This window comes from Phaseolus vulgaris, chromosome 7, assembly GCF_051622355.1.
Source record: "Phaseolus vulgaris cultivar YP4 chromosome 7, ASM5162235v1, whole genome shotgun sequence".
Taxonomy (NCBI): domain Eukaryota; kingdom Viridiplantae; phylum Streptophyta; class Magnoliopsida; order Fabales; family Fabaceae; genus Phaseolus; species Phaseolus vulgaris.
Window position 1 is genome coordinate 44,589,741 of NC_143504.1, and position 20,310 is coordinate 44,610,050.

General features: G+C 45.2%; 1 protein-coding gene across 1 annotated transcript; it reads left to right on the forward strand.

Moving 5' to 3' along the window:
• Positions 1-9,818: 9,818 nt before the first annotated feature.
• LOC150025940 (uncharacterized) lies at positions 9,819-16,128 on the forward strand. Its single transcript, XM_090304829.1, has 3 exons — positions 9,819-11,865; positions 12,865-14,252; positions 16,072-16,128. Exons 1-3 carry the CDS (start codon positions 9,819-9,821, stop codon positions 16,126-16,128), a joined length of 3,492 nt encoding a protein of 1,163 aa, XP_090160955.1.
• The last annotated feature ends 4,182 nt before the right edge of the window (positions 16,129-20,310 follow it).

The following is a 20,310-nucleotide window of genomic DNA, read 5'->3' on the forward strand; positions in this document are numbered from 1 at the left end:
CGTCATACATCGACTTTCCATTACTCTGAGTATGATATCTGGGAAATGTTAGTGGAGATGAACACACAGGATGAAGATTTGTTGGATAACTGTTACGACTTCTTGTGTGATCATCCTAATGCAATAAAACAACTTTTTGTCTTGCCTCTCGAGCGATGAATGAGAAAGTTGGTGAAGATAATGAATACAAATCCCTAAACTAAGTAAATATTTTGTTGTATTTTATTATGCATGTATTTTTCTTTTCGAATTTATAATATTATTTATGACACGAATCCCTAAACAAATTAAAGACTTCCATGACTCTTTTGAATGATACATATTTCAATGTATCATTCATATGTTTTTTCGAAACATTATTATTATTATTATACACAAAAATTATCAATGAATTTTGTTTTAATAAACTAAAATACTGCATTAGTACGCATTAATATTTATTTCTTTAAAAAAATTCCTTTATTGAATTATAACTCAAACAAATTATTAGAAATAATTGTTCCAGTACCGGAAATAATCTTTTAATTGCATACAACTATAATTGAAAAATAAATAACTCACAATTACAACTTTATTTTACTTTATTCTAAATAAAATTTATGACAATCATAAATATGATCAAAAAAATTTATATAATTTATATTTTTCTGAAGTTAGCTCGAACACGGTATCGAAAATAATGTTTCAATTGCCGAAAAAATATTTTTAATTAAAAAATAATTATAATTCACAAATAATAAATCAAATTAATTTTTTTTATCAATTTTTAAATCTAAGGGCAAATGTGTAAAATTACATTTTTATCAATTAAAAAAATACAATTTCAATCACACCCATCACATCACTCACAATTTTTTTTATAAACTTCGTTACACTTTCCACTCTATTTACCTTAATCCAAACACCCTAACTTTATTTACACTTTCTCTTCAAATCATCTCAAATCCACTTTTTCATTTTCACTCCCTAATCGAAACAAAGCCTAAAACTTTGTTTGAATTGGGGAGTGGAAAGTTGAGGGTGTGGAGGAGTGGAAGTGTGAAGATTTGAGAAGAAAGTGTGAAGAAAGTTGAGGATGTTTGGATTGGGGTATGTTAGAGTGGATGTGTGAACAAAGTTTATTGAAACATGTGAGTGATTTAATGGTTGTAAGGATATTTTGAATTATTTTGAATTGTGTAAATTGTAAGATTACAAATTTACCCTTGTATATATAAAAAATAAAAATAAATGATAATTACTTTTATACACATTTTATTTAATTAAAATAATTTAAAATTTTAACTATAAATAAAATAATAAAATAATATAGAATTCAAATAAATAAAATATACAATTGAATTCTATTATTTATACTTTTTAGAATTTAAATATTTAAATGGATTTTATATTCTTATTAATAAATCAAAATCTAAATTACTATAATATATAATAAAATTACTAAAATATTAGCCTATAATTTTAAATAATGTATTTTATTAATTCTGATTAATAAGAATTTTTTTTAATATTTTGAAAAATAAATACTAACAGAATATTAAATTAGAACAAACAAAAACTAAAAAATTAAAGGAAAAATCATAAAAAACAAAAATTGAAAAATTTGAAGAAAACAAATTGAACATAACCGATTATGCCTTGACTAAAAAAAATAACATAATCGATTACCCACTATTTTTAGGAGTCTAATCGATTATGTCTTCCCTTAAAAAAGAACTTAATCGATTATGTTGAATATCTGAATAGCATAATCGATTATGTCTATTTTAATAAACAGTACATATGATTATCCTCCTAAAAATAGAGGTTAATCGATTATGTTGTATGCTTAATCAACTATTTTTTGGACATAATCGATTAAGTCCTATGTGTTTTTTCATGCATAATCGATGAGACACTATTAAAAATCTTAAAATTATTATTTTATAAATTAATCTGAAATATTATTATTATTTTAATAATTATATTATTAATATTAATAATACTTTTTCTTATAAATATATTTATATTTTAAGGTATATAAGTATTTTTTATTAAAAATATATTTAATATTTTTTATTTTTATTATGAATATATTAAATATTTTTTGGATATTTACAGTTTACTTGGAATAAAATCAAATAAAATTAAGTAATAAATTATTTTCTATTAAAATTGAATTCTATTATTTATATTTTTAGAATTTAATTATTTAAATGGATTTTTTATTTTCATTAATAAATCAAAATTTAGATTATTATAATATATTATTCAATTCTATTATTTATACTTATAGAATTTAAATATTTAAATGTATTTTATATTCATAATAAGGATAAAAATGTAAATGCTTAAAAGTCTATGTGGTTTTCTCTTTTCTCATTGCACTTTCTCTTCATACATGAAAGGAACCATAAAACATTTAACTTCTCCTTTTCGCATACCTTCCCCTTATCCATTCCTTGAAACAAACAAAACGTGTGATGCATTCTCACGTCTGTCCGCGTGAAGAGTGCACCCCTCAATCCAAAGGTAGCATAAGGGGAAGAGAGGAGATTTGAATAGAAAGATTGTAGATGATTTGATTGATATAGTTAATAATTTTTTTATATTAATATATTTGAAAAAAATTATAAAAAAAATTTAAAACTGTTATAGAATAATATAATTTGTTTAATATATTATTTTAATATTTTTTACTTTAATTTACTTATTTTATCATAATAAATATAATTATTAAAATAAAATAATTAATTATCTTTGTGAACTGAATAGTATTTTCCGTGCAATTCTCTTCTTATATTCTTATATGAGCGGAAAGTTTATATTACAACAAACTTTGTCTTTTTGTGATTTTTTTAAGTTTCAAATTCTTGAAATTAGCATTTTTTTTTTTTGCTTCTCCTTGCTTTGTTCTTGAATTTTTTTCACGTCTAGAAACAAACACACATAAGTTATCTTTTTCTCTTTAATCTCTTGTGATTATTTCTATCCTATGAACTATAAGTATGGTTTTTTATTTGATTCAATTAGATGGGTCTTAATTCATTTATAAGTGTTGGATCGAACAGTACATCTTTATTCTATTGTCTAAAAAGTATGTTAAAAATGTGAAAGAATATAAAAGAGTAACAAATTGAATTTATCCTATCCTGGTTTATGCATCAGATGGAAACAAAATGTTGATGTTATGAAACGGAAGGAGGGCATTTTCCATGCAATAAAGAGATGGTCGTAGTCTGCATATTTGCATGCAAAGAAACAGGAACAATTATGAATGATGATGATGATGTACACACAGCAGTAATTGATGAGGATAGAATAGAGGGATGGCAGGGACAGGGATAGGGTGCGTAGAGGTATCATATTATTAGGCTACGTGTAATCTCTACGTTGAAAGCACCATGACGTAAATGCCACCCACTACGACCAACATGTTTTCTAAGGTAAAAAAAAAAAAACCTAGTTTATGTAGATATTTAATTAACTATAATTTTAATGTTTTTCAGTTCTATTTGTATTGAATTGATGGGTACCCTTTCCAATGGAATATGGGATATACTGAACAGATAAACATGGGTTGCAAACATATGGTAAGTGGATCTAAAAGTAAAAACACTTTTGTCTTCTTCTCTTCCCTTAGCTGCTGCTACACTATATACTACATGCCAAACACTTCTCTCCAAACAACTTTCCCAACCCTTATCTTTGTCCAAATATTTTTGCAGCAAACTTTTAGGATTCGTGACAGCCCTTAGGAAACATAATCACCCTATACACCACTTTTCATTTCATGCATCGCTCTTAACTTCATCTAACATGAGTGTGAGAAGAAGGATATGGTTTCGTATGATTCAAAGGCCAAATAATTGTAAATGGGACTTGGAACCTTTACGTTGTTATCACAACGAATGTTAATTAAGGTTGGGCAAGTTGAAGATGTTCCCCAATTCCTCGCGTGCAAGTTGAAATTTGGCAAAGGGACAAAAGAGATAAAAGATTTTTCGATGGAAATATGGTGGTGCAACATTGGGTGGAATTCACAGTGAGAGAAAGAAGATTATGCCGGCCAAGTAGGGCACCATTATTAACTGCATTATGAGAATCTCCAATTCAGCATTAAACCCAGAGGGAGAAAACGACCACACCTATGTTTCAGAATCTTCTTTGGAAAAGATAGAATACGCTCTAATTTTCTTAGGGTACCTTCACTGCTCTACTGTGAGTTTGGCAAAACTAAAATAAAAGACACTTCACGTCTCGGAGTTAAGTTTAACACAATATATATATATATATATATATATTGATTTTGGCTTAATGTCAAATTTCACATCGGTGGGTTCATGGTTTAGGAAAGAGGTTTCAGGGTTATAAATTAAACTTTCATCCTTTACGGTTATATATTCCAATTTGTAATATCTTCTCCCATAATAATAAAAGTGAGTTGTTTTTGCTGGGCTCGGAGATTAGGCTAAATTGGTCAAACTCCGTTAACAATTTTCTGGTGTGTTTTTTCCTCTTTATCTTTTTTATTATTCCCACTCTGTTTATTCAATATTATTTGTTGGGTAGCTCTGTTAGGGTTCTGTTTTAGTGGGGAAGTTACCCGTTTTTTCCAACAAGTGGTATCAAGAGCCGAAGGTTCGCCCTTAGATTGTTTGAAATTATTTGTAATATTGAATACTATATTTTGAGTTTGTAATGGCAAATAAGAAGAAGAAGCAAAGGATGTATCCAGAGTGTCGGGCTCCTCGTCATCATGGTCGAGGTTCCCGGTGTCCACTTTGAAATTGGCGGTGGAAATATTTGATGGCACTGGACATTTAGGTATGTGGCAAGGAGAGGTCTTGGACTCTCTTTTTCAACAGGGTCTTGATATTGCTATTGAAGGAGAGAAACCAGAAGAGGTAGAGGAGAAAGACTGAAGCATCATCAACCGGTTGGCATGCGGAACTATTCGATCCTGCGTGTCCAGAGAGCAGAAGTATGCTGTAAAAAAAGAGACTTCTGCACACAAACTGTGGAAGGCATTGGAGGACAAGTTTCTAAAGAAGAGTGGTCAGAACAAGCTCCTGATGAAGAAAAGGTTGTTTCGATTTGACTACCAACAAGGTACTACTATGAATGCACACATCATTATGTTTAATCAATTAGTAGCAGACCTGTTGAATTTAGATGTGAAGTTTGAGGATGAGGATTTGGCTTTGATGTTGTTATCTTCTCTTCCTGATGAATTTGAACATTTGGAGACTACGCTTCTTCACGGGATAAGATGAAAACCAAATCAACGACATCAGAATAAGCATTGGTGGCAAGAGGTCGTCAGCAAAGCCAAACAAAGGGCAGAAAAGGGAGGTCTAAGTCTAAAGGTCGAGCCGTTGCCAAAGATGAGTGTGCTTTCTGTCATGAGAAAGGACACTGGAAGAAAGACTGTCCAAAACTGCAGAAGAAAGGGAAGGCCCCGCAAGATGCAAATGTTGCAGAATGCAAAAATGATGTGGAATCAGATATCTCTTTAATTGTCTCGCTTTCAGCATCATCGTATCCAGATGAGTGGATATTGGATTCAGGTTGTACCTATCATATGTGTCCCATTCGGGAATGGTTCTTTGAATTTCAAGAACTCGATGGTGGGGTTGTTTACATGGGTAATGATAATCCATGTAAGACAGCTGTGATAAGTTCAATCAAGCTGCGGAATCATGATGGATCCACCAGAATTTTGCGGGATGTACGGTACGTGCCAAAGTTGAAGAAGAATCTCATCTCATTGGGGGCTTTAGAATCTAAAGGCCCAGTTGTGACAATGCGAGATGGAATTCTTAAAGCAACTTCAGGAGCACCGGTGATGTTGAAAGGCGTGAGGAAGAACAATTTGTATTACTATCAAGGTAGTACAGTGGTGGGGACAGTAGCGACAACAACTTCTAGCACTAAGAAGGATGCCGAGGCAACGAAGTTGTGGCATATGAGGTTGGGACATGCTGGAGAGATGTTACCTTTGATGAATTTGCCATGTTAAAGAAGGTAAATCCAGAAGGAGCTGACAGTACTCCGCAACAGGTGGAATGTGCCCGGAAGCAGGTGGAGTTTGAGCAGACAGTGGTGATCCCAACACGAAATACTACAAGTGACTATCCTATGGCAGAAGAAGAGTCAGATGAGGAAGAGGTTCTTACCCAAGAATCTCAACAGCAATCAACGCCAATTGTAGTTAGAAGACAGAGACGAGATATTCAGAAGCCTGCTCGTTTCATGGATATGGTTGCCTGTGCACTTACAGTTGTTGATGATATTCCATCCACTTACCCAGAAACCATTCTCAGTTCAGAGAGTGGTAATTGGGCAGGTGCGATGGAAGAGGAGATGCTGTCTTTGAAGAAGAACAAGACGTGGAAGCTGGCACAATTACCAAAAGGTAAGAAGAAGGATTTCCTAATAAAGAAGATGTTCGCTACAAGGTTGGTTGCTAAAGGCTTTGCTCAGAGGGAGGGAATTGATTATAATGAGGTATTTTCTTCAGTTGTTAAACATTCCTCCATTCGAATTTTGTTGGCCTTGGTAGCACAGTTGAATTTGGAGCTTGCTCAACTTGATGTAAAGACCGCGTTCCACACGGTGATTTGAAGGAGGAAATCTATATGACTCAACCAGAAGGATACAAGGTTGTTGGTCAAGAAGATTGGGTTTGTAAACTTAGCAAATCGTTGTACGGACTGAAACAATCTCCGAGACAATGGTACAAACGATTTGATAAGTTCATGAAGGATCAGAAGTACAAGAGAAGCAAATATGATCACTGTGTGTATTTGCGCAGACTTGAAGATGGTTCCTACATTTACTTACTCTTATATGTTGATGATATGTTGATTGCAGCAAAGAGCCAAGTTGAGATTGACAAGGTAAAGGCTAAGTTGAGTAAAGAGTTCGAGATAAAGGATTTGGGGGAAGCTAAGAAGATTCTCGACATGGAGATAAACAGGGATAGAGAGAGGGGAAAACTTTGGCTGTCACAGAAGAAGTATTTGCAGAAGGTACTACAACGTTTTGGTATACACGAAGATACAAAACCTGTAAGTACCCCACTTGCTCCTCATTTGAAATTGAGTAGTCGTTTATCTCCGACGACTGATGAAGAACGAGAATACAAGGCGAAAGTCCCATATGCAAATGCAGTTGGAAGCTTGATGTATGCATTGGTGTGTACGAGACCAGATATTTCACAGGCTGTGAGTGTTGTTAGCAGGTACATGCATGATCCGGGCAAGGGTCATTGGCAAGCTGTGAGATGGATTCTACGGTACCTCCAAAATACCTTAGATGTTGGATTGACATTTGAGCAAGATGAATCACTTGGTCAATGCATAGTTGGATATTGTGATTCTGATTATGCAGGTGATTTGGATAAGCGACGATCTACAACTGGCTATTTGTTCACTTTAGCAAAAACGCCAGTTAGTTGGAAGTCTACCTTGCAGTCTACGGTGGCTTTGTCTACGACAGAGGCAGAGTATATGGCGATTACAGAGGCTGTGAAGGAAGCAATTTGGCTTCATGGGTTGCTTAAAGACTTGGGAGTTGGTCAGAAACAACTTGAGTTATATTCTGACAGTCAGAGTGTTATTCATTTAGCAAAGAATCAAGTCTTTCATGCACGGACGAAGCACATTGATGTTCGTTATCACTTTGTGCGTGAGATTCTCGAAGAAGAGGAGATTGTTCTCCAGAAGATTCACACTACGGAGAATCCTGCAGATATGCTCACCAAGGTGGTTACAAGGGCCAAGTTTGAACATTATTCAGACTTGGTTAATATCTTGCACATTTGAAGTTGGTGCCCGGAGGCGCAAATTTGAAGCACTGCAAAGTTTGTTTTTGTTATGTTTTGAGAAGATTTGTATTAGGTGGGACTTGAAATTAAGCCAAGGTGGAGATTTGTTGATTTTGGCTTAATCCCAAGTCCCACATCGGTGGATTCATTGTTTGGGAAGGAGGTTTGAGGGTTATAAATTAAACTCTCCTCCTTCACTGTTATTATATATCCCAATTTGTAATATCTTCTCCCATAATAATAAAAGTGAGTTGTTTTTGCTGTGCTCGAAGATTAGGCTAAATTGGCCGAACTCAGTTAACAATTTTCTGGTGTGTTTTTTCTTCTTTATCTCTTTTATTATTCCGCTCTGTTTATTCAATATTATTTGTCGGGTAGCTCTGTTAGGGTTCTGTTTTAGTGGGGAAATTACCCGTTTCTCCCAACAATATATATATATATATATATATATATGTTAAATTATAATGACATACGTGTTATTTCACCTAGTCTATATTAGATAATTTATATTATTCACTACAAGAAAATTGTAAAATAAAAATTAAATTTAGAGACAAAAAATAATTAGTTGTTATAATAACAAAATGAGACTAAAAAATATTTTAATTTTTAAATTAATTTCTATTATTTTTAAATGGTTTCTAAATTGATATCTAATTCATAACCAAGGTTTTTCTACCAAATTTAGAATTTAAATTATTAGTAGTTGTACCGGTACGGGGAGAGATCGGGACCCACCCGGCTGCCCGATGCCGTGTCAGCCTGACCGAGACCATGAGAACCTGGCCAAGACCTTTGAAGACTTGGTAGACCGGCCGTGGGCCGAGACCTTTGGAGACTTGGCCGAGTGGCCGAGACCTTAAAAAACTTGACCGAGAGGTCGAGACCTTAGAAGACTTGGCCGAGAGGTCGAGACCTTAGAAGACTTGGCCGAGTGGTCGAGAGGACGAGACCTTATAAGACTTGGCCGGGAGGCCGAGAGACCGAGACCTTTGGAGACTTGGCCGAGTGGCCGAGACCTTAGACGACTCAACTTAGACGGCCGAAGACCACAGGTATTTGGCCGATGACCGACCCTTACCATGGGAATTGGCCGATGACCGAACCCCATTACAACTAACGCTCAAACCGAGATCAGTGAAGCTAATCCATCATCAAGAATTAGGTAATGCAACCCTAAGCGGTATTCACCTCGATAAACGGGCCCAACAAGGTAGGCCCACTAGAATAATATAAATAGCACGCATTTCAAGGAGTAAGGTATGTCATTATTACTGTTCACCTACCTGAGAGCTAACCACCCGCTTTACTGACTTGAGCGTCGGAGTGCCTTCGCAGGTACCCCCACCATCCGGTGTTCACCCGACGACCGAGTCCCGAGTGCCGAGAGATAAGCAGAAGGAAGAGAAGGATCCCAGTTCATTACTCAACCACCTGCCCGACCGAAGGAAGGAGAAGAAGACTTCAACAGTTCTCTAGGTCCCATCTCCCTAGCAGGAACAATTGGCGCCCACCGTGGGGCCGAGGGAAACTAGCTGAAGGAAAAAAGTAGATGGTTTCAACAAGAAGCATGGAAAGAATGACTGAAGCCGACCAAACAATGCTGCTGCTGTCTCTCCAGAGGGAGATGGCCGAGATGCGAAGAAAGGCCGAGGAGGCCGCTCAGAAAAATGAACAAGAGCTGCAAGTTCTCCGCAGGGAGAACGAAGATATGAGAAAGAAGCTGGGGGAGGGAGGACCCTCTGTCATACCGACGAACGTGGTTGGCAAGTCCTACACCTCTCCCCCCAACCCGGATGTGGCCGAGGGGACGAGAGGCCGACCCCCTCCCCACGAGACTGAAATGGGCGACGAGTCGTGCCTAATCAGGTCCACCCGGACGACCCTGACGGCCGACCCGAACCGCCGTCACCCCTTTACAAACAACATCATCGAAGTCCCACTTCCTGAGAAGTGGAAGGGTTTCAACCGAGACCGATACGACGGGTCGACCGACCCGGACGAGCATATGGACGCCTACACCACCCATATGAGTCTCTACACCTCGGACGACGCTGTCTTGTGCCGGGTGTTCCCCACATCCTTGAAGGGTGCAGCCCTTAGCTGGTTCACCAAGCTCTCACCCAACTCCATAGATAGCTTTGCCACGCTCATCGCAAAGTTCGAAACACAGTTTGCGACCAGCCGGCCGCACCACCTGACCTCAATCGCCCTGGTAGGCATCCGCCAGGAGAAAGGAGAGTCGCTGAGGACCTTCGTAGATAGGTTCAGCAAAGTGGCAATGAGCATCCGAAATCTGAGTCCGGATGTCGCCATGCACCACATGCTGACGGCCCTGCGCCCGGGGCCCTTTGCCGACAACCTATGCATGCAGCCGGCCGACAGCCTGGACGAGCTGAGAAAGAGAGCCGCTAAGTACATGCAGCTGGAGGAGCTAAGAGAGTTCCGCAACAAGGCCCGTGCCGAGGCCGGTGGAGAGAGGAAGGAAGAAAAAGACCGACAGGCTCGGCCGGTACAGAGAACGGACCGGCGCCGGGAAAACCGAGACCGACCGATCCGTTTCTCGAGGTATACACCCCTAACGGCCGAGCGGGGAAGGATTCTGGACGAAGCCCTTAACGCCGAGCTGATCCCTCCCCCAAGGAAGGTGGCCAGCCCAAATAACGCCGACCGGAGGAAGCAGTGTCGGTACCACCAGAACACCGGACACTCAACCGACGAGTGTCAAGCACTTAAGGACAAGATAGAGGAACTTATCCAAGCTGGGCATCTCCGCCGGTTCGTCAGGAATGGCCGAGACCCACCAGGCCGGGCGGATCCTCCCAGGCGGACGAGGTCACCTCAGCGCGGCCGAGAAAACCAAAACAACAGAGGCGACCGGCAACCCGCAAGGGCCGACCCCCCTCGAAGGGACGATCCCCCAAGGGAGGGCGATAGGAGAGGTAACCGAGAGGTTATCAACACCATAGTCGGCGGTTTCGCCGGGGGAGGAAGCACAAACAACGCCCGGAAGAAGCACCTCCGGGCGGTACACCAGGTAAACGCCGTGGCGTTCCGACCAAGGATGCCACCCATCACGTTCACGGACGAAGACTTTAAAGGCGTGGACTACCGCCAGCAAGACGACCCGATGGTGATAGCGGTCGACATAGATCGATTCACCATAAGGAAGACCCTCGTGGACCAAGGAAGTTCGGTAGATATCCTCTACTGGAAAACTTTCAAGGCCATGAGAATGACCGAGGCCGAGATGATGCCATACGACGACCACGTGGTAGGATTCTCGGGCGAAAGGGTGGGTACGAAGGGGTATATCGACTTGTACACCACCTTCGGAGAGGGGAAGAACACCAGGACCATCAAAATTCGGTACCTGGTCATCGACGCCAACACCTCCTACAACATCCTCCTCGGCCGGCCATCCATCAACCGGCTGATGGCCATAGTATCAACCCCTCATCTCGCAATGAAATTCCCTTCGAAGACAGGAGACATTCTCACGGTCCACGTGGACCAGAAAGAAGCACGGGAATGCTACGCCGAGAGCCTCCGGGTGGAGCCTCTAAGGGCAGACACCTCTCCCCTTCGGGCGAGAAAGTCCTCCCGAAAGGACCGCTCCCCCAGGAAGGACCGGCCCCGGGAGACCCAGCCAACCGTGGCACTAGTAGACCTTGATCCCCGGGCAACCAAGGACAGGCTAGAGGCAAGAGAGGAGCTGACGAGAGTCCCCCTCCTCGACGAAGAGCACAGCACGGCTGTAGGGACAGCCTTGGCGGCGGCCGAGGCTGAGGTCATGCACGCCGCGCTAAAAAAGAATGTCGACATGTTCGCATGGACGCCGGCCGACAAGCCGGGAGTAAGTCCGGATGTCATCACCCATCGGCTGTCCATATTTAAGGAAGCCCGTCCGATCTCCCAAAAGAAGAGGGACTTGGGCGACGAAAAACGACTCGCAGCGAAGGAGGAGGCCGGCAAGCTCCTGTCGGCCGGATTCATAAGGGAGGCCCGATACACGACATGGCTGGCCAACGTTGTCATGGTTACCAAGCCTAACGGTAACTGGAGGATGTGCGTCGACTACAGAAACATCAACAGCGCATGCCCGAAGGATACCTACCCCCTCCCAAACATTGACCGACTGGTGGATGGGGCGGCCGGCCACAAAATTATGAGCTTCCTGGACGCTTACTCTGGCTATAACCAGATAAGCATGCACCCGCGGGACAAGGAGAAGACGGCCTTCATGACGGCCGATGTCAACTACTACTACGAGGTCATGCCGTTCGGCCTCAAGAACGTCGGGGCAACCTACCAGCGCCTCATGGACAAAATTTTCAAGGGTCTAATAGGCCGGGCGGTAGAAGTCTATGTGGACGACATAGTCGTGAAGTCGGACTCGTTCGAGCAACATCTGAAGGATCTGGACGAGGTCTTCAAGGCCCTAAGGGGGGTCAACATGAAACTCAACCCCGAAAAATGTACTTTCGGGGTGGAGGGAGGAAAGTTCCTAGGCTTCATGCTCACCCACCGAGGGATAGAGGCCAACCCCGACAAATGCCAGGCCATACTCAGCATGAGAAGCCCGAACACCGTGAAGGAGGTGCAACAACTCCTTGGGCGGCTGACCGCCCTCTCTCGATTTGTCCCCCGCTTGGCCGAGAGGACGAGGCCGATCGTTCAGTTGCTCCGTAAAGGCAAAAAATTCGTCTGGGACGACCAATGCGAGGAAATCTTCAAAAAATTCAAAGAGTTCCTCACATCTCCGGCCGTCATCCAGAAGCCGAGACCCGACGTCCCAATCCTCGTATATCTAGCAGTCTCGGAAGAAGCAGTCAGCGCTGCCCTGGTGCAGGAAGCCGAGGGCGAGGAGCGACCCATATACTTTGTCAGCCGAACCCTCCATTCGGCCGAGACCCGATATCAGATGATTGAGAAAATGGCTCTCGCACTCGTCCTCACGGCAAGACGGATGCGCCCCTACTTCCAAAATCACTCCATAACTGTAAGAACCGACTACCCTATTTTCAAAATTTTATCTAAACCGGACCTTGCAGGGAGGATGATAGGATGGTCGGTCGAACTCTCCGAGTTCGACATACGTTATGAGCCGAGGGGCGCCATCAAGTCTCAATGCTTGGCCGACTTCTCGGCCGAGCTGACACCACTGCCCACCCTCTCGGACGGTTGGACTCTCTACGTGGACGGCTCATCAAATAAAACAGCCTGTGGAGCGGGAGTCGTCCTGGAAGGGCCGGGCGACCTCCTCCTGGAGCAAGCCCTCCAGTTCGGATTTCGGGCGACCAACAATCAGGCCGAGTACGAGGCCTTGCTAGCCGGGCTGAACCTAGCTTACGACATGGGAGCGCGCGAGGTTACATGCAAAAGCGACTCCCAGGTGATGGTCGGCCAAGTCAACGGAGATTTCGAGGTTAAAGAGCCTTTGCTGCAGCGGTACTACCATGCGGCCAAAAACAGTATCGCCCGCTTCAACAAAGCGCCCTTGCAACACATACCGAGGGAGGACAACAAAAGGGCCGACATCCTGTCCAAGCTCTCGATCACCAAAAAGAAGAGCCACCAGAGGTCAGTCATACAAATATGGCTGAGACACCCTAGTGTGACGGAGGCCGAGGCCGAGTGTCTGGCTATCGAAGAAGAAGAGGCCGACGCCGAAAACTGGATGACACCCGTCATCCAATATCTAACGGTCGGCACATGCAAGGCCGGCCAAGAGAAGGCGATGAAGCAGCAATGCGCCCGGTACACCATGATTAACGAAGATTTGTATCGGAGAGGCTACTCGACCCCCCTGCTAAAATGCATCACCAACAAAAGGGCCGAGTACATCCTGGCCGAGATCCATGAAGGAATCTGCGGGAATCACGCCGGGACGAGGACGATGGCCGCCAAAGTTTTGAGGGCCGGCTACTACTGGCCGACCATTCAAGGCGACTGTGCCGAATATGTGAAGAAATGTGCCAAGTGCCAAGAGTTCGGCCCCCTCCACCACACCAGGCCGGAAGAACTGCATAGCATCATCTCCCCATGGCCGTTCGCCATGTGGGGGATGGACATTATCGGGCCATTCTCCCCAGGGAAGGGGCAGACCAAATTCCTCCTGGTGGAAGTCGACTACTTCACCAAATGGATCGAGGCCGAGCCCCTCGCCTCCATCTCGGCGAAGAATGTACAAAACTTCGTATGGAGGAGCATAGTTTGTCGATTCGGCGTCCCACACACAATAGTAACTGACAATGGCCGACAGTTCATCGACCGAGGCCTACAATCCTTCTATGACGACCTGGGCATCAAGTCCGTCACAGCCTCGGTGGAACACCCACAAACCAATGGGAGGGCCGAGGCCGCCAACAAGGTCATACTCAACGAGCTGAAGAAGCGTCTGGGCAAAGCAAAGGGCCGATGGACCGAGGAGTTGATCGAGGTACTTTGGGCGTACAGGTGCACTCCCCAAACTACCACACAAGAAACGCCCTACAGCCTGACATACGGAACCGAGGCCATGATCCCGGTAGAGGTGGCCGAGCCCACCATACGACGGCAGATGTTCGATCTCACCCTAAACGAGGAAAGTCTAGCGGTCAACCTTGACTTGGTAAGTGAGCTTCGTGACAAAAGCAAGATTTGGGAGGCTGCCTGCAAAGCCCGGGCGTCCAGACGGTACAACACCAAAGTCCGGCCGAGAGGTTTCCAGAAGGGCGATCTTGTCTGGAGAATGCGCAGCGACGCAAGAAAAAATGAAGGGAAATTCTCATCCAACTGGGAGGGACCCTTCCGAGTTCGAGAAGTTGCGCAGGGAGGGGCTTATCATTTAGAATGGCTGTCAGGAAAAATTGTACCGAGGACGTGGAATGCCACGCACCTCAAGTTCTATTACAGCTAAAATCAATAAAATCACGCACTCTTTCCTCACCCAACCAGGGAGGTTTTAACGAGGCGTTTTCATCAAAAGTGTTGGAAATATCCTACCGAAAGTATTGGCCGAACGCCCGCTTGCTCGAATAACATCGCAAGTGCCGGCCAACCGAACGCCCGCTCGCTCGATTAACATCGCGAGTGCCGGCCCACCGACTGCCCACTTGCTCGATTAACATCACAAGTGTTGGCCCACCGGACGCCCGCTCGCCCGATTAACATCGCGAGTGCCGGCCCACCGAACGCCCACTCGCTCGATTAACATCGCAAGTGTTGGCCTACCGGACGCCCGCTCGCTCGAATAACATCGCGAGTGCCGGCCCACCGACTGCCCACTTGCTCGAATAACATCGCAAGTGTCGGCCAACCGGGCGCCCGCTCGCTCAATTAACATCGCGAGTGCCGACCCACCGGACGCCCGCTTGCTCAATTAACATCGCGAGTGCCGACCCACCGGACGCCCGCTTGCTCGAATAACATCGCAAGTGCCGGCCAACCGGACGCCCGCTCGCTCGATTAACATCGCGAGTGCGGGCCCACCGACTGCCCACTTGCTCGATTAACATCGCGAGTGCCGGCCCACCGGACGCCCACTCGCTCGATTAACATCGCAAGTGTTGGCCTACCGGACGCCCGCTCGCTCGATTAACATCGCGAGTGCCGGCCCACCGGACGCCCGCTTGCTCGAATAACATCGCAAGTGCCGGCCAACCGAACGCCCTCTTGCTCGATTAACATCGCAAGTGCCTACCTACCGAATGCAACATTCGCATATAGTGGCCGAACGCCCTCTTTCGCAAGTAAATGGCCGATCGCCCACATTTTCAGATGCTCGAATTTTACATTCGCAATTAAATGGCCGAACGCCCGCTTGCCCGATTAACATCGCAAGTGCCAGCCTGCCGGAGGCCCACCTACTCCATTAACATCGCAATTGCCGGCATGCCAAATGCCCACTTGCTCGAGTAACATCGCAAGTGCCGGCCTGCCGACTGCAACATTCGCATATAGTGACCGAACGCCCTTATCATACTTACTCGAATTTCGACGATCGTAGATATTGCCGATCGCCCTCATATCACTCGCTCGCATTCAATGGCCGATCGCCCTCATTCGCCATTAAATGGCCGGTCGCCCACATTTTCAGTTGCTCGAATTTTACATTCGCAATTAAATGGCCGATCGCCCACATTTTCAGTTGCTCGAATTTTACATTCGCAATTAAATGGCCGATCGCCCACATTTTCAGTTGCTCGAATTCTACATTCGCAATTTAATGGCCGATCGCCCACATTTTACTCATTTGAATTTTACATTCGCAATTGAAGGGCCGACCGCCCATCTTCTTGGGAGACCGATTGAGTAAAATTTTTATGCCAAACTGATAAAAGAAAGTTGGACGATGCATTAATAAACAAGAAAGACCGGGCGATACATCAAAAAGCAAAATAAAAAGGCCACACCCCGGCCTGGGAGGAAATTAAAAACAAGAACAGGTCACACCCCGGCCAAGGGTAAAGCCTAGTCTTGAACTTCCACGCAATCTCCCTCCTCAACCTCGGCCTCCCCCTCAGTGGTCCCAGCCGCCTGAGCCTCCAAAGCCCCCGCCTCGGCGCTTGGAATCAACCGACCCTGGTGAACTTCATAGTCCATGTTAAATTCACCAGTGGCCGGCGGTCCCCCATAAAAAAAATGGGCTTGGCGCACGGCTCGGTCGAAGCACTGCTTAAGCAGCTCCTCCGACTCGTCGTAGTTCCGGTCGAGTTCAGCCTCAACTTGGTCCTTGGCAGCTTGGAGGGCGGCCAATTCAGCGGCCGAGGACGAAAGCTTCTCCTCAGCCACCTTCTTCACCTCGACAGCTTCGGCTACCGCCCTCGAAGCCTCCTCTTTGGCCAAGGCCAAAAGCCGTCTCGCCTCGGCGGCATCTTTCTCAGCGAGCTCCCTCTTGGCAGCCTCCCGGGCGGCACTGGCCGAGAGGTCTTCATTGGCAGCCAAAGACCGCTTCAAGTTCTCGCGCGCCTCGGCCAGATCCTGCTCCAACCGAGAGGCATCCTCGGCATGTTGACCGTGACCTTCGATCCCTTGCTCAACAAGGACAATGGACCGGCACATAAGCTCCAGCCCACTCTTCAGCAGGTCCATGGGGCCGACCGACCGGATCGACTCCCGGGTCCCCTCAGGGAGAGCCACGCGAACCCTACGCGTGAACTTGTGACTACCCCCTAGAAGATCTAGGGCCGAGATCGGCGGTCGATGGCCACCAGCTGAAGCACCGGATGCCTGCTCCACGTGCCGAGGGGAGAGAGAGCCCACCTCGACTATCTCTCGGCGGGAAGGAGGCGGCGTCGGTAGAGAGCCGGGTGAGCGGTAGGTGGTGGCAATGTTACCACCATCCCTCGCCCTTTTCTTGGACTTGTGGGAAGGGCCGGCCTGTTCCCTCTCAGTAGCAGGGGCGGCAGGAGCGTTTGCAGGAAGAACGTCGATGCTTCGACGTCCCTTTCTGCCTGCCGCCCTCTTCCGGTACTCGTCGAGGACGCTTACGCCGGCTGGTTTCTCGTTAACCATCGTAGCTGCAAACCAAAAAACACAAGTTAGAACAGCGAAACTAAATATACCGACCGACACAACAAATGACGAGCCCGTACCCCTAATGGCCGCCCAACGCGCCGTCTCGGTATATGCACCGATTAGCGATCGGCAGGGAAGCTTCCTTGGGAGTGCGTCGAAGAAGGAGAGAATTTCTACCTCCTCCTCACTCCCCATCGGCCTCGGCCAACTCTTAAAATCTTTGGGCTTGGAGGTCCAATATAGGGGGAACCGAGACCGACCAACTCGGTCAAAGAAAAAGGCCGTTGCTTCAGGCCGAATGACGACCTTGACAAACCTCTCCTTAAACCGCTTATACGAAACCGCAAAAGGATCAAACAATACATGCCCCGGCCGCCCGGCCAAAGAAAGCCAAGAGGAGAGACGGCCGGGGTGGGAACCATAATAACAAAGAAAGGAAGACGGGGTGGGGCGAAGCCGCATGGCGTCACATAGCAAGCGAAACGCTTGAAGGGACGCCCACGTGTTTGGGTGCACTTGGGTGGGTGCCACGTTGAGCGCCCGAAGGACGCCCATCGTGAACCTATCGAAGGGAAGGGACACGTGAAGATCAGAAAAGAAACAGGTGTACATGTAAAAGAAAGGAGGACCGGTACCAGCCCGATCCATACACACCCGCTCGACCGGCTCGCAAGGCAAGATCCTAAAGTAGTCTGGATCGCTAGAGCCGTCAGAGTCCTCGCCCGCTTTCAAAACCGGATACTTAGCCAAAAACTTGGCCACAGACTTTTCGGTAGCATAAGTGGACGAGAACTCCGCAACCTTAGGATCCACCCAACTAAGATCCACTAGCGGGACGGCCGTCGGGATAGATTCCGGCCGGTCAATGACACCGGCCGGAGGAAAGACTGGTCGACCAACGATGACGGCGGGGGAAGAGTCCGACCGGTCAACAGCGTTAACCGGGTCATCCCCCCTGACCACCTCTACCATGGGAGGCGCCTCAACCACACCAACCGATAAAGGGCCGGCGGTAGAAGATGAAGAGGAAGAAGAGGAAGGAGACGACCCAAGGGTGGAAGAAGAATGGCCAGACGAAGAGGAAGTAGGCCGAGACACGATCGACATCACTAACCTTTGAAAAACGAGTTGAAGCTTTGCAAAAAGACCGAACGGTCACTCAGTTCTCAGAGCAGTGGGCGAGGGAAGGCTCAGCTATCAAACAAACTCACTCAGAAAATGCAAGGTCTCGACACTGTTGGAGACCCCTATTTATAGGGCCCATGGGCCTCGGAATTCGAAGCGTCGAATCAATCTCAACCGTTAGATCTCTTAGATCCAGCGGTTCACAATACTTCCCGCCCAAAAAACCCCTCATTAATGCCAATCATATCACATCACCAAGGGTCATGTCACGCCGCCCAGGTCACGTCACACCTCGAGAAACGAAACAACCGCACGCCCTAGGAAGACCGGTCGGGTCCCATTATTGAAGACTCATCGGACATAACTCACGCGTCTGCCCTTGAGCCTGGGGGGCAAGTGTACCGGTACGGGGAGAGATCGGGACCCACCCGGCTGCCCGATGCCGTGTCAGCCTGACCGAGACCATGAGAACCTGGCCAAGACCTTTGAAGACTTGGTAGACCGGCCGTGGGCCGAGACCTTTGGAGACTTGGCCGAGTGGCCGAGACCTTAGAAAACTTGACCGAGAGGTCGAGACCTTAGAAGACTTGGCCGAGAGGTCGAGACCTTAGAAGACTTGGCCGAGTGGTCGAGAGGACGAGACCTTATAAGACTTGGCCGGGAGGCCGAGAGACCGAGACCTTTGGAGACTTGGCCGAGTGGCCGAGACCTTAGACGACTCAACTTAGACGGCCGAAGACCACAGGTATTTGGCCGATGACCGACCCTTACCATGGGAATTGGCCGATGACCGAACCCCATTACAACTAACGCTCAAACCGAGATCAGTGAAGCTAATCCATCATCAAGAATTAGGTAATGCAACCCTAAGCGGTATTCACCTCGATAAACGGGCCCAACAAGGTAGGCCCACTAGAATAATATAAATAGCACGCATTTCAAGGAGTAAGGTATGTCATTATTACTGTTCACCTACCTGAGAGCTAACCACCCGCTTTACTGACTTGAGCGTCGGAGTGCCTTCGCAGGTACCCCCACCATCCGGTGTTCACCCGACGACCGAGTCCCGAGTGCCGAGAGATAAGCAGAAGGAAGAGAAGGATCCCAGTTCATTACTCAACCACCTGCCCGACCGAAGGAAGGAGAAGAAGACTTCAACAGTTCTCTAGGTCCCATCTCCCTAGCAGGAACAGACTGAAACGGAAAATTGTTACTAAAAATATTATTTAGGAATCATTACCTATAAATATTATCTACAAATAATATTATTATTAGTATGAAATATTATTAATCATGAATTAGATATAAAGATATCCTTAATCCATGTAATGTAAAAAAATAACTGATAATTTTAGTAAAATTTCAATATTTAAGATTAATATGACTAGTTATTGAACATATTTAATATTTAAGAAGAGTTATGTATAGTTCTTTTTATCAATACCAACAATAATTTTACATATTTTTATTAGTAAAGAATTCATAAATAACTCTAGTTGAAGACCATGTAAGACAAATGATGTAGAGTATTGGAAGTATTGGACTTACTCAATACAACATATATGGCAGAGGTGGTTAGACTGGCAGAAAAAAAGAAGTTGTTGGAGTGCGTTGAGGTTGGTGTAAGGCGGATAAATCTGAATATGTTACACGGATGACACTCTTTTTTTTTGTAAAGCTTATATTCATAATGTTATGACTTTAAAAACGATTTTGAAGTGTTTTGAACTTGCTTATGGGCTTAAAGTTAATTATTCCAAGAGTAAGGTTGGTGGAATGGGTGTAAGCGCTAATCAGATTTCTTAATTGTGAAATTATGAAGGCACATTTTACTTAATTGGGTATGACAGTAGGAGGGAATCATAAGATGTGCT